This window comes from Alternaria dauci, chromosome 7 (genome assembly GCF_042100115.1).
Source record: "Alternaria dauci strain A2016 chromosome 7, whole genome shotgun sequence".
In the NCBI taxonomy this organism is placed as follows: Eukaryota; Fungi; Ascomycota; class Dothideomycetes; order Pleosporales; family Pleosporaceae; genus Alternaria; species Alternaria dauci.
The window spans coordinates 1378844-1402034 of NC_091278.1; the positions used below are offsets into that span (position 1 = coordinate 1378844).

The 23191-nt window shown below is 52.8% G+C and overlaps 1 protein-coding gene across 1 annotated transcript; it reads right to left on the reverse strand.

The window, feature by feature from the left end:
• Window positions 1-183: 183 nt before the first annotated feature.
• ACET3X_007595 (uncharacterized protein) lies at window positions 184-22179 on the reverse strand (the record flags this gene model as incomplete). Its single annotated transcript, XM_069453758.1, has 7 exons — window positions 184-5927; window positions 5977-10128; window positions 10181-19089; window positions 19158-20629; window positions 20681-20871; window positions 20964-21593; window positions 21705-22179. 7 exons carry the CDS (start codon window positions 22177-22179, stop codon window positions 184-186), a joined length of 21573 nt encoding a protein of 7190 aa, XP_069304758.1.
• Window positions 22180-23191: the final 1012 nt, after the last annotated feature.

A 23191-nucleotide genomic window follows, 5' to 3' on the forward strand; every position in this document is an offset into this window, starting at 1 on the left:
AAGAAATTCATCTCATAAAGTAAGTGTACTACAAACCCGGACGCCGACGCCAGACGCCCCAGGTGTTCAAAAACACTGATAACCTACGAAAGAGATAATGAAAACTAGTCAGCACAGATGACAGGCGATATAGTATCACCTGTAACACCCGAGTTGACGCGAACTACTACCACATTGCATCGGTTACAAAGCATTCGAGCTCTGCTTCTTCTTGAACCCAATTCTCTTGGCGAGCGACCCAAAGCCACTAACCCTCCTCTCCTTGTCTTTCGTCTTCTCTTCAACTGCGATCCTTGTCTTGGCCTTCTCGCCCCAAGGGTTCTGCATGTCTCGCTCTATCTGCTTCTTGCGCTCCACAGCGAGTATGCTCACTTGATCGACGAACACAGACTTGTCGAGCAAATCTTCGACCCTGACTTTGAGCCCGTCTTGGTCGAGGATGGATGCAACTTGTGCCAAACCCATGATATCGCCACCCAGCTGGAAAAAGTCGGAGCCAAGTTCAATGGGCATTGGCGAGCCATGGTCATCGTGCAGGATCTGCTCCCAGGCCGATCGCAGAGTCGAGGCGAGAGTAGTGGTCTCGTGACGCGGGAGGCCCGTGTCAGTTGGTAGAGCGACAGGCTGCTTCTCTGTAGACTTCTTGCGAATCTTTTCCGAGCTGATGGTAGTTGAGCTATTGGAGCTGAGCTCTGAGGGGGATGGAAGCAGGCTGTGCGGATCTTCCGAGAAGGCGATGATGTTGGTGCACAACATATCGAATGCCTGCTGTGCAAACTCTGCGGTAATGGTGCTGTTCGGAGCGTACGTCAAAGTGACATCCATTTCGTTACCGCGAGCAGTGGTGTGAATGGAGAAGTCTGCAAAGTCTTCTTGTGAGCCCACGGCGCCGATGGTGTACTCGATACCGCCCAGCTGCATAGTCGGCCGATCATCTTGGATGTTCTGGTCATGTTGCAGGACGCTCGAAAAGTTTGTCCAATCGGGCCACTCCGTGCAATGTCGTGTGATCTCGCGGAAGCCAAGAGACTCAAACGCCATGTTTGCGATTTGCTGGTCTTGGATCGACTTGAAAAGATCCATCACAGTCCATTCGGGACGGTACACAATGCGAACAGGCACCATGTTCAAGCAGGGACCGACAATGTTCTCGACGTTGGCAACACCGCTGTTGCGACCTGATATGACATGACCAAAAACAATGTCAGCCTTACTTACAAGGCGCGAGAGGGTCGAAGCCCAAGCAGCCTTGGCCACAGTTGCGCTGGTGATGTTGACACCTTTCAGCTTTGGCGCATTGACTCTCTTCTCCAATGTGATCGATTGGCCGGCTGAGCGCTGATAGTTGGGACCGAAGCGGTTCACGATTTCGGTCATCTTGGAACCACGAAGGACTTCTCTCCAGTGGTCGTGGGCACCAGAAACGGTCTTTGCAGTTTCCCGTACAAAGTTGCCAAAGCTTGGGGCAGACGAGACAGGAAGGCCGTTGTACCCATCTTGGAGCGCGCTCAGAATCTTCGACATACAGACTCCGTCATACTGGGCGTGAGACAGTCTCATAAAAATACGGTATCGTCCCGTTTGCTTTTGCTTTGCAACGACAAACTGGATGAACGCTTTACCAAGCTTTGGGCCATTCTCGCGATCCTTCTGTCGCAATTCCGTGGTAAAGGTGTCCATATCGTCGTCGATTTGGTGGTAAATGAACTCAGGTTGAAGTTTCCGCAACACCACCTGGAGAAAGCGGTCACCGTACGGAACGAAAACGGTGCGAAGAATATCGAAGGCTTGCACCATGCGGTAGGCAGCTTGCTTCAACTTGCGAAGATCGAGCGGCCCATCGCCATCAAGGTAAAAGTAGTTGAGCATCCACTTGGACTCCATAAGAGTGCCGGTAATGGCAAGAGATTGGAAGTCGGTGACCGGGAAGATATCAGAGATACCTCCCTTGAATACTTGCACCTTCGAGATGACGCTATCAACGTTGGGATCGCCAAGCATCGATACCGACCTGTTGAGAGAGCTCTCAACTCCTTCCTGGATTGTATGCGTGGCCAGCGACTTCTGACTCACTTTGCGGCTGGCGGTCGGCCTCGCTTGGTTCGTGGTAAGCTCTTGCCATCTCTTGAACATTGTTGAATCTCGGCTGTTTAGCTCTGGTTCGGCAGGCATCTCGCTAGGAGCCATGCTCTTAGCATCGGCGTTGGGATCCGACATGATGTCCTGGATTTCGCTCCATATTGATGGGGCTCTATCGTGAAGGCGAGACCTCGACTGACCTCCGACACTCCTGCCTGCCACTGATCCGCCGCCAGCCCGAGACATGACCTCGTCAATGACTTCGCCGGCAACACGTACGATCCGAGCCATGTCGGAGAACGTCGGGTTTTTGAAAACATCAGCCACTGTCATGGACAACCCCTCCTCTCTCGCGGCCCCAACTAGGCGCATAGCAATGATACTGTCGCCTCCGAGCTGGAAAAAGCTATCATCCTGCTCGATGGTCTCCTCAACCATCTCCAGCAGCTCGCTCCACAGATTGAGAAGCTTCTTTTCAACAAAGTCTGGTGCAACTTTGCTAGAAGTCTCGGTAGCTAGAACACCCAGGGTGGCGACCATATCAGCAGCAGTCTGGATTCTGCTTTCTGCATTACTGGCAATGCTCATCGCGCGGCGTGAACGTATGGATGCTGCTCGTGGAGAACCGGTCTCATCGATGCTTGGTCGTCCACGTTGAGACATGGATGTCTTTCTTGTAAGCATGCCCGTCATTTGCGTGGTCATCTGATCGATTGTCGCAGACGTGGGCTCAGTAGGTAGCTTGTTCTGCGTTAAGATTTGTTCGACAATCTGGGGGACCATCTCGCTGACGATGGACCTGATGAGACTACTCCAATCCGGTGTTTCAGCTGGAAGAGGAGCCGCTGGAGCGAGATCAGGGAATGTGATTCTCGGTGTGCGAGGTGGTGAAGTCGACCCACTTGATATGCTTGAACTGGACCTGAGAATGGAAGGACGCAGCTTGGGCGGATTGAGACGTGAGGTTGCGGTCTGTGTAGGCTTACCCTTGATGACGACATCCAGTTCTGCAACCGTTTGCTTTGCGTTCTTCAAGGTTTGAATGAGAATCTTTGACATGAGGGCGGAAACGTTCTTGGCTTCACCGTCGGTTACAGCATCACTCCAGTAAGTGAAGCGCACCCCCTCATCGTCGCGAGTAGCATCGATATTGACTGTGATAGCAAACTCGCTGGGATCGTGACCATCAAGCTGCTCGAACTCAATACCAGAGTCGTCTGATATGAGCTCTTCGGCATTCGAACGCCTTTGTATTGAAACAGCAGTATTGAAAAGAGATTTCCCTGATAGCCCGAGATCATGCTGGAACTGAGCAAGCGAGCAGTGCTGGTGGGGCATGGATTCGACGAAGTCGAATTGTACCTTCTCAATGATCTCGAGAAGCGACGTGGCCGGTTTCAATTCAATACGAGAAACCAACATGTTGATGAAAGCGCCGACTGCGCTCTCGATCTTGTCGATGGGTACGTTTCTTCCCGAGGTAAGATAGCCGTAGCAGACATCGGTGGAATTGGTGTAGCATCGGAGAACTAGAGCCCACGCTGCAAAGAGAATGTTGGCGATAGTAACGTTGTTGCTCTCCGCAAGAGCATGAAGCTCGTTAAAACGGGTGAAACGCATATCCAGGGATCGGAGCTGTCTTGGTTTGCTTGGATCGCGAGGTGTAGTCGGGAAATAACACGGGCTGGTCCCACGAAGCTTGGCCTTCCAGTATGCTATCGCGTCGTCCGCTGGAAGCGCACGCAAGTACTTGATGTAATCGCTGTATAGCGGGCCATCCTCGGATAGACGCCCTTCATATGCGTCCTGGAGATCCTTGCCAATGACGCCCAGTGAACCTCCGTCGATGACGGCGTGATTGACGATGACCTTGACAAAGATCTTTCCTGAAGAGGTCTGAACGACCGCGGCCTGGTGTGGAAGAACAGGCTTCTTTTTGCCGTTGAGAGAGCTATGCTTGATCGAGTCGAGTAACGCAGTCAATTCAGCATCGGCACACTTGTAGGTGACAATGCCGGAATCGGGACTCTTTACGACAATCTGATCGAAGACACCTCCCTTGCAGACACTGTCGATGAAGATGGTGCGCAACGCTGGGTGACGGGCAACGACTTGCTTCCACCCATCGATAACCTTGCTGGCATCGACCGGCCCTCGCTTAGATCTGACTTCGAAAGTTGTTGATGACCAGTATGATTCTGGGGACTTGATCTGACTCAGGATCATGCCGTCCTGTATAGGTGAGCAAGGATACATGTCTTCCACTTGGTCGAAAGACTTGACACCAGCATGCGGCAGAGTCTTTAAGACCCGATCAAGACGGCTGTAAGACTCCAAAGGTAGGAGCGGGAAGTCGGCCATTGTGGGTTGTGGGCCATCCGTCGTGGCCAGCTCGCCAGCGATCTCCTCCAACGTACGTTGGCACTCGGCAATCCACCGGCGAATACCTTTCTGGTTCTTCGAGTAGCGGTTGTACATGAAGCTGACCTGGATTTGACCTTCCGAGACGGAAGCGGAGATTTCGAAGAGTGCCATACGGCTGGTTTTGACACCAACATCGGATGTCTCCTCATCATCACCTTCTCCCTGTACAGGCTTCAGAAGCGAATCGTCATGTCCAGACTGTTCCTGTCGTCCAAGGTAGTTGAACAAAACTTCCATGGGCGCGTGATTCGCAAAACGTTGCTTTCCATCTTCTGTAAGGTAGCGATGCGCAAAGTAAGGTCGTCCATTGTTTGCAACCTTGCGGCGGGTATCTTTGACTTGTCGAAGCGTGTGTATGACCTCGTCCTCATCATAACCGATGGGAACGGTGACTGGATAAATTGTCGTGAACCATCCGACGGTTCGCGATAGATCGAGGTTGCTTGCATCCCATACTTCTCTGCCGTGCGATTCGTTGAACAAGGTAGGGGCCTTGCGGTTGATAAATACACGAGAGAATGAGTGTACAATGGCAGCCAAGAGAATGTCGACGAGGTCCGTCCTATAAACGTGCTGGTTGTCGAAAGCCATGGCGGAGGTTTTCTTGTCGATGACGAATTCATCCCTCTCGGAATCTCCATATAGGTTTGGCCGTACGTCCATCCCCCAGAAAGCGAAGTTTGCCGGTTCAACAGCGAGTGGCTGATTTTGAACAGCTAGCTGCTGTGCCATGTCCGAAGCATTCAAGGTCTGCATCTCGCACCAAGTCTGGAAGGGGAGACCCCTCGAAAGTGTTGTGGCTGGGCCCGACGCAAGCAGGTCTTCCAAGTCGCCAAGCAGGATACCCCAGCTCACAACATCTACCACAAGATGGTGAGCGGCCATGAATAGCATCTGATGGTCCTTCAGATTAAAGAGATTTACTGCAAAGACTGGCCCAGTGTAGATGTTGAGGCTCTTTTGGGTACTCGAGATGATAGCTCCAGCAGCAGAAGCGGTCGGAACGTCATGTGCCGTGAAAGCGTATGACCCAGAAATCGTCGCCATGACAAGCTGCTGCCATTGCCCATCATCATTCTTGGAGAATCGCGCACGTAGCATGGAATGGCATCCAACGATGGAATCGAAAGCGCGTTGTATCGTAGCCGGCTCTACGTACCTCGAGATGCGCAGCGTTGACGACTGGTTGAAATGCGTACTGTTTTCGATCTTGCCGGTCTCGACATAGAAACGCTGAATGGGAGAGAGTATGAATGGTCGATCGGTTTGCTCTTTCTCATGGTCCAGGATGACCACAGATTTGACATCCGCGGCTAGATGAGAGAGAGACTTGGCGCGCAGGACTTGATTCAGAGTGAGGTTGATGCCTTCGCTCCTGCACTTTGCGAGAAGTTTCATTGCAGAAATTGAGTCACCACCGAGTGCTGATGAGTGTTAGTGAGATACAAGGCAACTCCTGTTCAGGATACTCACATAGCCAGGATTTGGACGGCTTGACATCTTCGACAGGGCAGTCCAGTACCTTCGCCCATATGCTTCGAAGAACTGTAAGTGCGGCAGCACCAGGTGCTTCCGCATCTTCAAGAAGTTCGGCTCCCATGATGCGCTGATAGGTAGCCTCATCCATTTCCTCCAGCCACAAGCCAACTTGCTTCCTGTCCAACTTGGCGGAAGCCAGAGCTGGGAGACGAGGTACGGCAATCCAAATGGACGGTACCATGTACGACGGTACTAGATCAGCTAGCCTCTCTCTTGTACGATTAATCCGCGAGAGCGTCTCCGGGTCTGAAAGAACCGTACGCCAGTCCAAGCCGGCGTTCGAAGCAGCCGTCCCAAGAAAGCTAACAACGACTGCAAGTCTCTTAGTGCAAGGTCCAATCTTGGGTAGCCGCACTACCACTTGATCAACATTGTCATCCGTATGCATGACTGCTTCAATCTCATCAAGCTCGATTCGTTGACCAGCAAGCTTGATTTGATTGTCCCTTCTCCCGATGTATTGTATAGAACCATCAGCAGTGTACCGAACGAGATCTCCAGTACGGTAGATACGTGATCCACTACTCGGAGAGAATTCCTTCAAGAACGCTGGAGCTTCGATAAATGCCTCTGCGGTACGGTCGGGGTCGTTGAGGTAACCTCGAGCAAGTAACGGTCCCTCGAGACACAGTTCGGCAGTGGCACCGATAGGTGCCAGCTCGTGAGGGTTATCAGAGTTGGTGAGCCAAGCTCGACCACTCTTTAAGGCGTAACCAATGTTTGAGGGATCCCGTTGGAGTGAGACATGGTCGTTGGCGATAGCAAAGACGGTTCCCTCGGTAGGACCGTAGCCATTCTGAAGTTTCACGCCGGTTGCCCACTTTTCGACGAGATCGGAGCCCATTGCCTCACCACCAGCTACCAAAGTTTCTAGTGTGGGTACAGCTTTCGGACCTTCCAGGGTGCTCGCTACTGATGGGGTCAAAAATGCCCAGTTCGCGTTCAGATCCGTTACTGCCGCTGCAAGATTTGCGGTGCGCTGTTCATCGGATGGGACGCAGATGGTTGCGCCGTGTAGGAGAACAGCAAGGATTTCTCCAACAGAAACATCGAACAAGAAGGAACAGAATTGAAAAACTCGGGAGGTAGGGCTAATATGGAGTCCTTCACAGATTGCAGCTGAGCTGGAAGTGACACTCTTGTGCTCGATTACCACACCCTTTGGCAACCCTGTACTGCCAGATGTGAAGATGACGTAGCAGATGTTATTGCTCTTGACACGCTGCGACAAAGACACTGAACATTTAGGAAGTTGTCGGACTGCGGTTTCGCTAACGCCAAATACGTGATCGACTATTTCAACGAAACGATGTACGTATGTTGGCGAGCAAAGGATGATAGAGGATTTGCATGCATCGACGATATGCAGATGTCGCGAAGCCGGACCTGCCGGAGACAACGGCACATAGCCGGCACCAGAAATGAGGATGGCCATGATCGCCACGATGGCCCATCGAGACTTGTCTATGCAGATAGGAATGAGACATCCAGGGCCTGCACCAAGTTTTACCAACTCCTGTGCTAGTTGCGATGCCAGGGCGCCGAGTTCGCCGTATGAAAATTCACCGTCAAATGCGGTCACGGCTATGGCAGTGGGCTGAGATGCAACCTTCTTGAAGAAAAGCGAGGGCACAGTGTCGTCGATCAGCTCAGGCTCATACGCATTCCATCTGCGCACGAGCTGCTTGTCTTCCTCGCTGAAAATAGTGACATGGCGAACGTGAGTAGCAGATTGGAGCTGTACCAACACTGCCTCGAACTGGTAGATGAGGCGCTGAACATGCCAAAGAGAGATGACATTCGCGTCGAAGTGGGCCAACACTTCTGTCTTTGACCGCCCCATCTTGCACTCGATCACGAGAGGGTATGTGAAGAAGTTGCCTTGTTCTTCGTTGTCGTGAACGCTCCACATCGAGTCGGAAAGTTCCTCATTCTCCGTCTGGATGACAAGAAGATTCTGAAACCCACACGCAGTTACCATGTCGTCACCGAGTGCCTTGATAGCTGAAAGGCCATGGTGCTGGTAAGGTATCCGGTCGGTGACACTCGCCGCTATCCCGTTGAGCAAATCATTGACGGTAGCCCCACGATCGATCTTCACTCTAGAAGGAACGGTTGTCAGAGTTGGGCCACATACGTCCGTTATACCCGCCACAGCAATGTCTCGGCCGGCCAGGGTCTCTCCGAACACCACGTCATCGCTTCCAGTGTAAGCGGCAATTAATAAGGCCCAGGCAGCTCGAATGACGTTTGCGGGTGTGACGTCCGTATTCTTGCGGTTTGCCATCTTCATAGAATGCTGGAACAACTGTCCGTCTGGCGGTGCATTCGAAGTTGCATGAGATGGCTGAGGAAACTGATACGCATTGATCCCTGTCAGGTTCTCCTTCCAGTAGGAATTCGAATCACTGGCACTCTTGCTGGAGAGGTATTCCACGAATCTGGCGTAAGGTGTCTGTGGCACGGTCGATACCCCCTCTGAGTAGATTTGCTGCACCCGCTGAAGCATCAGATATATGCTCCAGCCGTCATACAAAGCATGGTGCAGCGTCCACACAAAGTAACGTTCTCCTGATGGCGTAGTGACCAGCGTGTACGCGGCAAGATGTCCGCCAAGATGAGAAGGAATCTTCGTCGCATCGCCCTCGGCGTTCTTGAGCGATGTCGCCTCTCTCCAATTAACAGGGTCTTTCTTCAGAACAGCTTGCAGAAATGTACCAGATGGCAGTTGTATGATTCTGGTGCGAAGAATGTCGATCTCCTGAATGGCCGACTCCCACGCTGCCTTGAACTTCGTCATATCCAGTGATTTTGGAAGCGCCAAGACATGCTGCGCGACATACGCGCCTGCCTGCTTGATGGAGAGGGTTAATAGTGCATCTTGAAGTGAACTGGTAGGATAGGCGTCCTGTAGGTCTTGTTCGGGTACTCGGCATTGTTGCACAACCTCATTCGCTACCTCTGATCTTGTGATGGAAGTCGGCAGTAGACCAAAAGGCTGTATGACTTTCACAGCTTGGTTGGACTTGCCGTCACGAGCTCCAATTTTGGCCAAGTCGGAGAGCTTTGGGTTTTTGAAGACATCGATAAAGGATAGCTCCAGCTGTTCAGTATGGGCCATTGCAACAAGACGCATAGAAGAGATGGAGTCACCACCGAGACGAACAAAGCTGTCGTCGATGCCTACTGCCGAGGATGGCAGGCTCAATACCGAGCATACCGCCTTGTGAATCTTCTTCTCCGCTTCTGTGGTAGGCTTCTTCTTGTTTGCGATACTCGTGAGTCGATACATAGCCATCGTCTCGCGGCTGAGGTTCTGTACTAAGCTGCGCAGGCGATTGCGGTCCAGCTTGCCTGCCGAAGTCCAAGGCAGTTTCGTGACAGGTATGAAAACGGTGGGTATCATGTACGACGGCAGTGAGCCAGCCAGACCATTCTCAGTGTTCTTGCACATGTCACGGAGCTCGTCGCTGAGCGGAAGAAGTAAATCGTCGGCAGCTGGCAAGTCGGTCGAAGCAGGTTGTACGATTTGCTCTCCATCGACGGGCTGATCTTGAACAACGGCAAAGAACACCGCCAAGGCCTTCGCAGAGCTGCGGTTCGAAGGGGCGACTAGCTCCACTGCGGATTGTACACGCTCGGGAAAGTTCTTCCCTACATGGAACTCGATCTCACCAAGCTCGATTCGCTGGCCGTTAAGCTTGATCTGGGTGTCCTTACGTCCAATGTAGTTGACCGAACCATCTGTATTGTAGCGGACAAGATCGCCAGTCTTGTACATGCGAGCAGTTTCGAAAGCATTGCTGCTGGAGGAGATGGTCTTGGCCCAGGCTGGATCGTTGATGAAAGCCTTAGCAGTCTTGACTTCGTCATTCAAATACCCGCGAGCAACGGTAGGTCCTTCGATGACGAGCTCGCCTACACTGCCGACAGGCATGAGCTTGTCGTGATCTCGTGGATGCACGATCCAGAGTCGACACCCGCTTCCTGTACCGATGGTACCAGGCTCAGAAACGATGAGCTTGTGATCCAGGGTGGACTTGTAAGCGGTAGCAGCTACAACTGAGCACTCCGTGGGTCCGTACGCTGTTAAGGGTTAGTATATCGCCTCACAAAGGACAAAGACGTCCTTGCATACCATTAATGAAACAAGTGCTGGTTCCCCACTTCTTGAGGATGGGCCCGGGAAGCGCTTCGCCTCCAGAAACGAGCGTCTTCAGGCCCGGGACGCGCTCTGGTTCGATAGTTGCCAGTACGGATGGAGTCAACAGCGACCAGTTGACTCTGAGCTTACGGATGGCGCCGGCAGCGTTGTTCATGCGATCGTCTTCCGTTGGCACACACACCGTGGCTCCCACAGTCAATGCAGAGAGGATCTCAATGCAACTGGCATCGAAAGTGTACGAAGCAAACTGGAAGGTGCGCGACGTTGCGTTGATGTTCATGCGACGAGTGAAGGCCGCTGCACTTGTACAAAATGCTTGATGGGGAATGATGGTTCCTTTCGGTTTGCCGGTAGTACCTGAGGTGAACAGGCAGTACGCTGCGTTGTCGGGAGTTGCTGTAGAGCGTGGCTTGCTGGATATCGGTACTGCTAGCTTTCTGATTGATCGCTGATCGACTATCACGGCTGTCTTGGCGACCTCATTTGCTTTGGTGTGGTAACCGCGCGAGCATAACACCACCGAGGCGCCGACATCCTCGATGAGTTCGCGAAGTCTGGTTTGCGGATGCTTGGGGTCAAGCGGTACGTATGCACCACCTGCCTTCATGATTGCAATCATACTGACAATGGCATATGAAGATTTCTCGAACAGGATAGGAACGAAAGTCTCGGTGGTGACACCGATAGACTGCAGATGAACAGCTAGCTGATTGGTAATCTTGTCGAAGTCTTGGTAGGTGAATGTTCCGTCCCAGCTTTCTACTGCCTTTGTCGTACGTGGCCTGGCAAGTGCTTGGTCGTGAATGACATCGTGCACGCAACGGCGGATGGGCGAGGGAAGCTGTGTGTTCCATTCCATGATTTGATGAAGGCTGCTTTCTGTGAAGACGTTCAGCTTGCCGACAGTAAGCTCACTGGTACTGCAAGCGACGATGCTATCCAAGATCTTCTTAAAAGTTTCTGCCATGTTCTGCGCTTGAGATGGAAGGATCCTATCTTTTGAATAGCCGAAATCAACCGTGATATTCTGATCGGTGACATCCGCATTGACTGTAACGATGTATTCACCAGAATCTTCGGCTTCCATATCCTCATATATGAGAGCGGTCTCCTCTGGGTCGCTTGACAGGGTGCGTCTCTGGAAAGTGAAAGCCGTGTTGAACAACGAAGGAAGCTGCAGTGCATGTTGGATGTCGGCAAGAGAGCACCCTTGATGTGACAGAGCCTCTGTAGAACCTGTCTGAAGAGCTTCGAGGAGCTGAGCAATGGTGGTTTCATCTGAGAAGGACAGGCGCGAGACAACCATGTTGACGAAGCAGCCCACCGCCTCCTCAATGTTGCTTACGGGAATATCGCGGCCGGAGGCAATTAAACCGAATGACACATCGAATGTACCAACGTAGTAATGCAGTGTAAGAGCCCATGTAAGCTGGAGCACATTCGAAAGAGTGACGCCGTTGTGCTTGCAAAAGTCCTGGACACGACTTGTGCTGCCTAGCTCTATGTCGACGGAGCCGGATTCTAGGGGGCTCGGTTTACCATCGTTTAGGGTGGGAAAGAAGCAGGGCTCAATGCCGGAGAGACGCGTCTTCCAGTAAGCAAGGTCAGCGTCGCCGGATCTGGATAGCAAGTAACCGATGTAGTCAGAATAAAGAGGACCCGCATCAGCTCGGGTCAATTTCCGTTCGTATGCACGAGCCAGATCAGCGAGCAGATTGGAGACTGAGGTACCATCATTGATGACATGGCTAAGCTCGAGCTTGAACCATACCTTGCCAGTCTTTGTTCTGCAGATGCTCATACGATGAGGCGGTACAGCTTCTCGGCAGTCGATCGAAGGTTGATCTCGCAGAAGATTGGCAGCTTGGCTGTCATCGCAGTCGGCCAGAAATTGGACTCTGCCAGCTTTCTCTTTGACTACTATTTGATCCTTAGACCCATCCTTTGCAAGGCTGTCGACAAAGATGGTACGCAAAGCTTGGTGGCGGTGTACCACAACTTGCCATGCTTCGGCGAGACAGCGTGGGTCTATAGGGTTGCCGTCCGCAGATTGCACTTGCGAGACAGTGTGATAGGTGTAGAGCTCGGGACTTCGTGCCTGTGTATGGAGCAGACCCTGCTGCATCGGAGATGCTGGGAATATGTCCTCCACGTCGGCGAGCTTGACTCCAGCTGGAAGAACCGTCGAAAGCCTCGATGTACCGTTGTAGAGGAGAGGCAGGTGCTTGAAGTTGCTGAGGCTTCGTTCCTGTCGTACTTGTAGAAGCTCCTCCACGGCGTCCACGAGTGTCTGACGACACTGTGTAACCCAGGCACGGATCTTGTTTTGCCGTCGCATGTTGCGATTCCATCCAAAAGAGAGCTTGATCGCGCCCTGAGATACGGCTGCCGTGATGTCGAAAAGCGCAAGGCGAGGCACGTCTTTACCAACCTCGCAGGAGTCCACATCCTCGAGCGCAGTGAACAGCCCATCTTTGGTATCTTGGCCTTGAAGTCTGCCGACGTAGTTGAAGACAGCTTCCGCTGGCCAGTGGCTGGAAAATCGTGTCTGTCCTTCCTCAGTCAGATTTCGGTAAGCGAAGTAAGGACGTCCTTTGTCTGGGGTTCGGTTTCTGAAGTCCCTAACCCAACGAATGGTGCTGATCATATCTGTCGCCTCATCTAGGGGTACGGGAAGATGGATAGGCGTGACAGTAGAAAACCAGCCGATTGTGCGAGATAGGTCTTGGTGATTGTTGAAAGTTTCACGGCCGTGGCCCTCGTTGTGTATCGTAATGGTACGCCTGTCGGGAAAGATCTTGCGGAAAGACTCGAAGAGGCCGGCGATCAGGATATCGAGTGTCTCAGTAGCCAAAGCGTCCTGTGCACCGAGGAGAAGCATAGTGTCACGAGTAGACAGCTGCAGATCTTCTTCCACTACATCTCCGTTGAGGTTGGGTTGACCCTCCATCCCCCAGTAATCGAGATCTGCCGGTGCAATGTCACCAGCTGGGAACACTCTCTTGCCACTCTCCTGCTTGGCCTGAAGCGACTGCTGCTGCAACCACATGTGATAGGGCATGCTTTGGGCCCCTGGTTGTAGACCCTGAAGCAGACCCTGGAGATCTTCGAGGAGGATACCCCAAGACACCACGTCAATGATTAGATGATGAGCAACAAGAGCTATAGCCTGAGAGAATGTTTCATCAACGTCGAATAACTCGATAGCAAATGTCGGGCCTTTGGTAATGTCCAGGGTCGCCTGGCTGTGGTCGATGATGGGCTGCAAGGTAGCATCATCGCCTGCTTGGACGTGATGGTGACGAAGTCTGAACGAGCTTGGGACGTCCTTCTCAACTCGCTGCTTCCACGCACCTGCCTCGTTCTTGGAGAACCGCCCCCGAAGCATAGGATGAGTTTTGGTGAGAACCGTCAGTGCTGATCGAAGTTCTTCGACTTCGACGTTTCTTGAGAGACGGAACAGCTCAGTCTGGTTGAAGTAGTTGTGCTTTTCGCCCACAGTATCGAAAAAGACTTTCTGAATTGGCGAAAGATCGAAAGGCAACTCGTATTCCGTGGCTTCAGGCGTCACTTGTGAGCTCTGGGAGAGATCAACTGTGGAGGCCATGGCCGAGATGGATTTGGAGCGGATGATGTCCTGTACGCTTATCGGGAATCCTTGCGCTCGGCATTGCGATGAGACTTGCATCGCGGCAATCGAGTCACCACCGAGATGCAGAAACGACTGGTTCAGACGCACATCAGCGATGGACAGGTTCAGAACCTTGGCGAAAATCGCTTGTAGCTTCTTCTCGATATCACTCCCATTGTCGACTTCAGCATCATCTGTTCCCATAGCTGAGATCAGCCGATATGTAGGCTGGTCCATGTCTTCAATCCATTGGAGTAAACGCCTCCGATCCATCTTCCCGGAAGGCATCAACGGGAACCGCTCGACAGCGATCCACAGAGAGGGTATCATGTACGCAGGTAGGCGCTCGCAGAGACCATCTCGAACGGTGGCAATGTTCGGCGATGCGCTTTCTTGCGGCAGAATTCGCAATGGGCTGTCGGTTTCTGTTGTCGTTACCGGCATGTTTCGGAGCGCAATGATGGCGACTAAACGCTTCGCGCAGGGTCCAGTCGCAGGCACCGAGGCCAGAGCGCTTTGCACCATGTGATCGTCCAAAAGGTTATGCTCGACTTCGGACAACTCCAATCGTTGGCCTCGGACCTTGGTTTGTAAATCTTTGCGGCCGAGATACAGCATCGTTCCGTCCTCGTTATACTTGACCAGGTCTCCGGTCTTGTAAATTCGTACAGGTGCAAAGACATCGTCACCCATAAAGCCTGCAGACCACTTCACATGTTCCACGAAGACTTGGGCTGTCTTTTCCGGGTTGTTCAGATAACCAGCTCCGACAGCACCACCTTCAAGCAAGAGCTCGCCAATGGCACCGACTGGCGCAAGAGCATGATGGTTATTCCTCGATACGATCCAGCCTCGCGCAGTGACAGCTCTACCCAAATTGTTGGGTCTCATGTGAGGCGTCATGATGTTGGTAGTCGCCAGAGCAGCGCATTCGGTCGGCCCGTAGCCATTGCCGAGATTGACTTTGCCTGCCCAAGTGGATAGATCCTGTTGAGACATGGCTTCTCCAACAAGGATCAAGGTCTCGAGCTTGGGTACTTCAGACGGCAAGATCATGCGAACGACTGACGGGGTGAGAGTAGCCCAGTTGACATTGAATTTGTTGATAACCCCAACAAGATCGTTTGTACGAGAAGCCTGGTCAGGCACACATACAGTCCCGCCCTGCATGAGCGTGCTGAATATTTCGATCAGACAAGCATCGAATGTGTAGGAAGCGAATTGCAGTACTCTGGATGCTTCGGAAATCTTCAGCCCTGGAGAAAATGCCGTGGAACTGGTGACCCAGTGAGTGTGATTTATCACGGCGCCCTTTGGTTTGCCGGTGGATCCAGAAGTGTAGAACGCGTAAGCAGGAGAGTCGCTGTGTACAGAAGGAAGACTGGGCAGGCGACCAGTGACAGTTTCAGTAGCTTGCCGGTCTACCACCAGAGTACTGCATGGTATGGATTGGCAGAGCTTCTGATACTGTGGGGCACAAAGGATAAGACTGGCATTGTTGTCGGAGACGATCTCACGAAGACGTAGTATAGGTGCTTCGAAGTCCAAGGGAACAAATGCCGCTCCTGCTTTGAGTACAGCGATGATGGCCACGATCGTCCATCCTGACTTGTCGAAGCAGAGGGGAACAAATTGTTTCGGCTTTACACCAAGATGGATCAACCGATACGCGAGCGCAGATGATCGCTCATCAAGCTCGCGGTATGACATGACACCAGTATCCCAAGCATCAATGGCTGGTGAGGTGGGGCGAAGTGCGGTCTGGTCCTCCGCAATGACACTATGGATGCATCTAGGGATGACTGGCACGGGCTTGCTGTTCCAGGACGTGATTGTCTTGCTGTCCGCCGGGTTGACCAGATCAAGGTCCGCCAAGCTTCGCACAATGTTGTCGATGCCGTTCAACTGGGTGAGAATGAAATCGAATTGTTGGACCATGCGCTGAGCAAGCCATTGCTCGACAACGCGGTCGTCGAACAAGGCTTCAACTTGTACACCAGTCGCATTGACCTTGCAGTTGAAGACGAACGCATAACTGAAGAAGTCAGTCCCGATGGTGTTGGCGCTTACCATGTTCCACAGCGGGCTCTCGGCGTCGAAATCGTCGCCCGCTTCAATGCCCAAGAAACTTTGGAAGTCACAAGCTACTGCAGTCTCGGAGCTGAGTTTGCTGATGTGTTGCAGACCTGCAAACTGATACGGAAGCGAGAGTGAGGACTGTTTTTGAGTTTCCTTGAGATACTCGTGAACTGTCAAAGTGCGGTTGAGTCGTAACCGGACAGGTGCAGTTGTGATGGTGGGACCAATGATGGACTCAATCCCAGGAACAGAAGCCTCACGGCCACTGTTAGTCTCGCCCCAGATCACGTCATCTGAACCCGAGTAGGTTGCGAGGAGAATGCCCCATGCTGCACGGATCATGGAAGGAACGGTAACCTCTAGGCCTGGATTGCGTGTGAGCTGCACAGAGTGGAGCAGCTGACCGTTGGCTTCCACACGGTGATCTGGAGATGGCAGCTGAGGGAACTGTGCAGCCGTGACATTGTCGAGTTGCGAGAGCCAGAATGCATCCGACTGCTTCTGGTCTAGACTGGAGATGTATTTCACGAAGCGCGAGTAGGGCACGGTGGCGGGAATGCTAGACATCTCGCTGCGGTAGTGAGTCTCGACTTTCCGAAACAACGCCGTCCAGCTCCAACCGTCGTAAACAGCATGATGGGCAGTCCACACAAAGAACATGGAGTCGGTATTTTCACCCACGAGGGTGAATGTTGTCAAAGGCGCGCCGTTCTTGACAGGAAGCTGCCTAGTGGTCTCGTTGACATCTTTGATATCCGGGAGGGACTGCCACTTGATGTCTTCGCGGACCACTACCTGCAGAAAGCCATACTCCTCGGAGTACACGATACGAGTGCGCAGAGTCGCCTCGATAGCGACAACAGCTTTCCAGGCCTCTTTGAAGCGCGGAATGTCGATATCAGCTGGCAAGCGGTAGATGGGCTGCACAACATAGGTTCCAGGGTCCTTGTTGGTAAGCATGACGAGACCCTCCTGGAGTTTGCTGCATGGGTAGATGTCTTCGATGGAGTCGGTAGAAACGCCACATTCAGATGCAGCCAGCGCTACGATAGCCTGGCGGGAGGACGCAGGAAGCATTTCCATGGGTAGGGTGTCCGCTTCTGGCTTCGCGGCGTCATCGAATGACAGTATGGTCGCAGTGGCAGCCATATCCTGCAACTTGGGGTGAGCGAAAACATTGGCGACGTTCAGCATCACGCCGTCTTTCCTCGCTGCTGTGACGAGCTTCATGGCGCTGATGGAGTCACCACCAAGGCGGAAGAATGAATCCTCTGCGCCTACTGCGTCTGCATCGATCTTCAGCACCGACGCCCAGAGACGCGCCAACATGACTTCAGCGTCGCCAGCAGGCGCGCGGCCGCTCTTGCCGGCTAGGCGGAACGGCGTGAGGTGGGACTCAGGAAGAGCAGCCGCCAGGGCGCGTAGCACCTTCCTGTCGAGTTTACCCGATGTCGTCATGGGCATGCGAGTGACTGGTATGAACATGGAAGGCACATAGTAGACGGGCAGCGCATTCGCGAGTGCAATCTCGACCTTCTTTGCCACTGTCCGTACCGACTCGCTCATCTCGCAGATGGCAGCTGGATTGTCGTCCTCTGACAGGCACATGAAGGCCACGAGTGCCTTGGTCTTGTTGCTGTCGTTGAACTTGACTAGCTCGACCGCCGATTTGGCGCCAGCAGGTAGGTTCAGCTTCAGGTGGTGTTCAATCTCGCCCAGCTCTATGCGTTGTCCGTGCAGTTTGACTTGGGAGTCCTTTCTGCCCAGGTAGATCATATCGCCATCGGAGGTGTATTGTACAAGATCACCGGTGCAGTAGAACCGGCGTCCTGTTGGACCCATGACACGAGCCCACTCAGGATCCATGATGAATGCAGCATGTGTCTTCCCAGCGTCGTTGAGATACCCGCGGCTGAGAATAGGACCCTCCAGAATCAATTCTCCCTTGCACCCAATAGGCATCAGGCGGTCACGGTTTTCAGCATCAACGACCCATCCAACACAGCCGATTGCCTTGCCGATATTGGTGGCCTCACCGCGGCCGTCACTGAAGTCTTTGAAGGCTGAGTTGATAGATGCCTCACTGGGTCCATACATTCCGACTAGGTGAACATGCTGACTCCAAAGCTCGATTAGCGCTTTCGTAAGAGGCTCTGCACCAAGGCAAAGGCTCTTGATCGAAGGTACTTGCGCCGGCGTAAGAAGTGCTGCGACGGTTGGGGTGAGATCCATCTTGTTCGCCTTCAACCTCGCAATTGCACCTGGAAGATCGTTGACACGATCGGCCTCGGAGGGTACGCATACACAGCCACCTCGCTGAAGAGTAGTGAACATTTCTTCCAGTGAGTTGTCGAATGTGTACGAAGCGAATTGAAGCATGCGCGAGTCTCGGTTGATGCCGAATTTAGAACCGTGGGCCTCTGCACTGGTAGCTATGGCCGAATGCTCGAGCACAACACCCTTTGGTCGCCCAGTGCTTCCACTCGTGAAGATAACAAAGACGGGGTTGTGAGGCCTGACACTGAGGCAGGCAGGGCCATCGACTGTAGGCAAACTTTCCAGAAATGCGGCGTCTACCACGATCACGTTGGACACGAGCCCGTCGAACTTCTCTGCACGTGTGGAAGTGGTCAGCACCACTTGAGCTGCAGCATCTTCGAGGCGGGTCTGCAGCGCCGGAGCAGGGTGCGCTGCATCAAGTGGTACAGCGGCCCCGCCTGCTTTGAGAACAGAGAGCATAGCAATGATCGCGAAGGCACTCTTGTCGAAACAAGTGGGTACGAAAACCTCAGGTCCGACACCGAGCTGAACCAAATGATGTGATAAACGATCAGTGACAGCTCTTAGCTGGCCGTACGCGTACTCGCCATCATGTGCGCATATTGCTGGTGCTTCTGGCTGGCACTCTGCCCATCGCGTAAATATGTCGTGCACGCACTCATTGATGGTTGGGGGCATAACGTTCCATTGTTGTAGTTGTTGCAGATGCCTTGGGCTAACATGATCCAGGGCTGAGATGCGGCGCTTGGCATTGAAGACAATGTTCTCAAGAGCCCGCACGAGTGTGTTGGCAACGTTCCTGGCCTGTACGGCAGTGAGGTGATCCGTCCAATAATCGAGATCCACAGCCGCAGCATCATCTCCGACCTCGATGTTAACGCTGACTGGGTACCTATGCAACACGTCAGTGATGATCCTAGAATGGTTCTGGAAGTGCTTCGTCGTAAGGAAATAACTCACTCAGTTGGGTCATAGATTGGGCGAACCTCCCGAAGATGAACATCCTCTTCCCTGCAGCCCTGTTCCTGCGGGAGACGACGATACGAAAGGGCGGTATTGAAGAGACTGGCGCCAGATAGCTCAAGCACGTGCTGGACATCAGGTAACGCTATGTGACGATGTGGCAAGGCCTCCATATAGTCTCTCTGTACGTCTTGAAGGATGTCTAGGAGACATCGAGACCCGTCCGACAGATTCACGCGGCAGACGAGTGTGTTGATTAGCGGGCCAACAATCCTTTCTACCCCATGGACTTCTTCCGCGTCACGCGCGGACGTTAGATAGCCAAACGTGACATCACTACTGCCAATGTAGCAGCTGAGTGTCAGTGCCCATGCAGTATGGAAGACGTTCGATAGGGTGATACCGTTAGTGTTGCAGAAATGCTGCAAGTCGGCCAGACTGATACTGGTGAGATCGAGGCGGATGGTAACGAGCTCCTTTGTCACAGTTTGACCAAGTCCGTCGTCAAGTGTCGGGAAAGAGCAGACTTCACTCCCCCGAAGGTAAGACTTCCAGAATTCAAGACTAGACTCCTCAGGCTGTTTCGCTAGCCATGCGATGTATGCACTGTATGGAGTGCCGTCGAGGAGAGGTTGTCTTGCACATGCCTTCCTGAGTTCTTCGGCTAGGAGACTCATAGAATGACCGTCCATGATGGCATGGCTTATGTCCAGCGAACAGTAGGTTCTCTGATCGGCCGTCGTACAAATGGTGAAACGGTGGTTCGGGCATCGGCCGTGGTTGTAACTGACGGAGCGTTGTTCTTCGATCAGTCTTATAGCATCTGTCTCATCTGATGCCTCAAGGTACAAAATGTTGGCGTCGACTTGCTTGAGGACGACCTGGTTGTAAAGACCCTTCGCGCCCACATTCTCGGTGAAGACTGTGCGCAATGCTGGATGCCGGTCAACTACTCGTTGCCAAGCACCAGCAACTACCTCTGGCGAGATCTGTCCGTTCAACGCCGCGACCTCATGGAGGGTAGCCGCAGCATAAAATCCGGCGTCTTTGCTCTGCGACAGTAGCAGCCCCTCTTGCATCCTTGAGCAAGGATAGATATCCTCTACGTCAGTGTCCAGGATACCCTTGGCCGAGAGGCTGTCAACCATGGTGGTGAAGCTTTCATCTGTCAATGAAAGGAGTGGGAAGTCACTCAGCGTCGGCTTGGGGTCGAGAAGTACAAGGCCCCGGATCATGTTGGATATAGTGTCCTGGCATTGCGAGACCCATTGCTGGATGAGCGGCTGATGCTTCATGTGCCGATTGAAGGTAAAGGCAACCTTGAGATGCCCTTTGAAAACAAAAGCAGAGATTTCGAAGAGACCCCATCGGCATGTTTCGTGGCCAAAGTCGGATGTGCCACCAGCCTTGCCAGTCTCACCGGCCATGGTGCCTGATGGCTGGAGGAGAGCGTCCGCCCTTTCGAGTTGCTATCGAAGACGTCAGTGGATGATTTTGTAGCAAGCTTTCACGCGACATACCTGGTACTGGCCGAGATAGTTGAACAAGATCTCCATGGGCCAATGTGTATCAAAGTTTTCACGGCCGTCCTCGGTAAGACATCGCCTAGCAAAATATGGTCGTCCATTACCAGGGATTCTGCGTTTGAAATCCTTGATCTTGCGGACAGTATCCGTGGGATCTTTCGATGGCGACACGAGGATTGGAGACACTGGCGTACTGTTAGCGTATGCCAAACCGAGCATCACAGAGCGATCTAAATCGAGAAGCAAAGTCCGCATGATGCCGACAGAGTGTACTTACGCGCCGTGAACCACCCGACAGTTCGGGTGATGTCAATGTCTGAGTCCCATGGTTCGCGCCCATGTCCCTCGTTGAAGATAGCAGGTACAGGCCTGTCGGTAAAGACATGTGACCATGACTGAATCAAAGATGCAAGCAAGACTTCGACCGGCTCAGTTCTGTACGCAGTATGACAGTTGGTCAGGAAAGCGGCACTGAGGTCCTTGTCTAGCTCAAAACTGGCATGGCTAGCATTGCCGTACGTGTTATCTTGATGCTGAATGCCCCAATATGCAAAGTCCATTGGGGGAACATCAACAGCTGGGAGGACTTCATCCAGCTCGAGAGACTCGGCATGGTCACGTTGCAGCTCGGCCCACTTCTGGAACGGAAGGGCAGGTGCAAGTAGTTGTCCACCTTTGAGGATCTCTTCGAGCTCTTCGAGCAGCAACCTCCACGTGACGAGATCAACTACGAGATGATGGCCAGTCAGGAATGCATACTGCTCCTCACCAAAGTCGAAGAAGTCAGCAGCGAACAATGGACCAGCCACATGATCAAAGCATTGCTGCGAGTCCGCGATCTGAGTGTCAATCTGAGCTTGTGATGTCACAATCAAATGACGAAAGCGATAAGAGCCGTCAATATCGTCTAGGATTATAGTCAGCAACAAGCGAGCAATCTAAATCCCCTGGCAGGGTATTATACAACGATGAGGGGATCGGAACTCCAACGGGTATATGGTTATGCAGGCTGACTTACTTGTGAGACGTTGTTGCCATCCATGTTCAGGCGAGTGGGTGAACCTCGCTCGCAGCATAGAGTGGCGTGTCACGAGTTGTTGCACTGCGGATTGGAAATCGCCGGCATCGGTCTTGCGCGCCACTCGGAGATAAAAGGATTGGTTGAAATGGCCGTTTGTGTTCGGACGTTTGAAAAAGAGAGACTGAATAGGCGAGAGCTCGAAATCCTCGTCAAAGTATTCCTCGTGGTCGTAGGCTGAGTTCCCGACTTCCTTGACCGCAGTGGATAATTGCGTGATGGACTTGCTTCGTAAGACCTCTTGGACGCCAAGGCTCATGCCCTCTTTTCGACATTGACCCACAACCTGCATAGCAGAGATGGAGTCTCCTCCTATGGATAGGAAGGACTGGTCAAGAGGAACATGGGGTAAGTTGAGCACATGAGCCCAGATAGCTTGCAGGCTCTCTTCGACATTACTGACTGTTGATGACATCTTGGGAAGTGTGTGGTTCCTAGCAGACGATGAGTGAGCAGATGGATACGGTGGTAAGTGACCAATGCAATGCTACGTGAAGGTATTGGCCGTGTGAAAGAGTCCCTTTGAAGTGATCGTGCGCTGCAACATCGTCACCTGCACAAGAGGCAGCCACGGGAAACGGAGATGGCACGTACCAAGATCGAATATGTCGTGCTTCGCGGAACTGTTGATTAGCAACGATGTAGTCAGATTCACGTACCGTAGTTTACAGCTCTTGTTGCATGCGAGAGGGATGGAAGATGCACAAGTGGCTTTTGTCCAGCTAGTAGAACAGAGTCGGTATGGCAATTAAGAGTTTCTCAAATCTGTCACACACCGGAATTTCTGGAATGAAAACGACAGAAGGGCTCAGTACGGGCCTCAAGTTCAGCTCCTGCATATACCGCCTGGGATCGCCCTCGGGGCAGGAGAGATACTCCTGAAACCCCAACCGCCTAATACGGGATATCGGCATTGCGGTGAGATCATTACATGTTATTCTTGTCTGTTTCAAGCCACATGGTCTGGAGAAGAATGGTATGCGAAGGCGAACAGCCGATGCCTGCAGACAGGCATTGTCTTCGAGAACGAAGAAGCACTAGGTGCAGGGGCCCACGGACGGCCATGGACAGATAGGGGATGTATGTGATTGGCAACACCTGCACTGTACAAACGCAGGAGACCACCTGGACAGAGGGCGGTGCACACCATGGTAGGTTTCTTTTCGGGTTGCACCAAGAGTAGTGCGGACCGAATTGCTCGAGCCCAAAAAGCAACGGACGGCTCCTCTGTCGCTGGGGCCACGATCGCCACGAGCGTCGCGTGTCCGCGAGGCTGGCTGTAACGCGGACGACTTTCAATGTGCGGTTAAGTCTCTGCAGATGTAGCGGCGGGTCAATGGGTGCATATTGTGGCGTGCGTGCGAACACGAGAACGTCGGACGCGGCGGAGACTATGGGTGAAAGATGAGGTTTGGACGCGTCGGTGG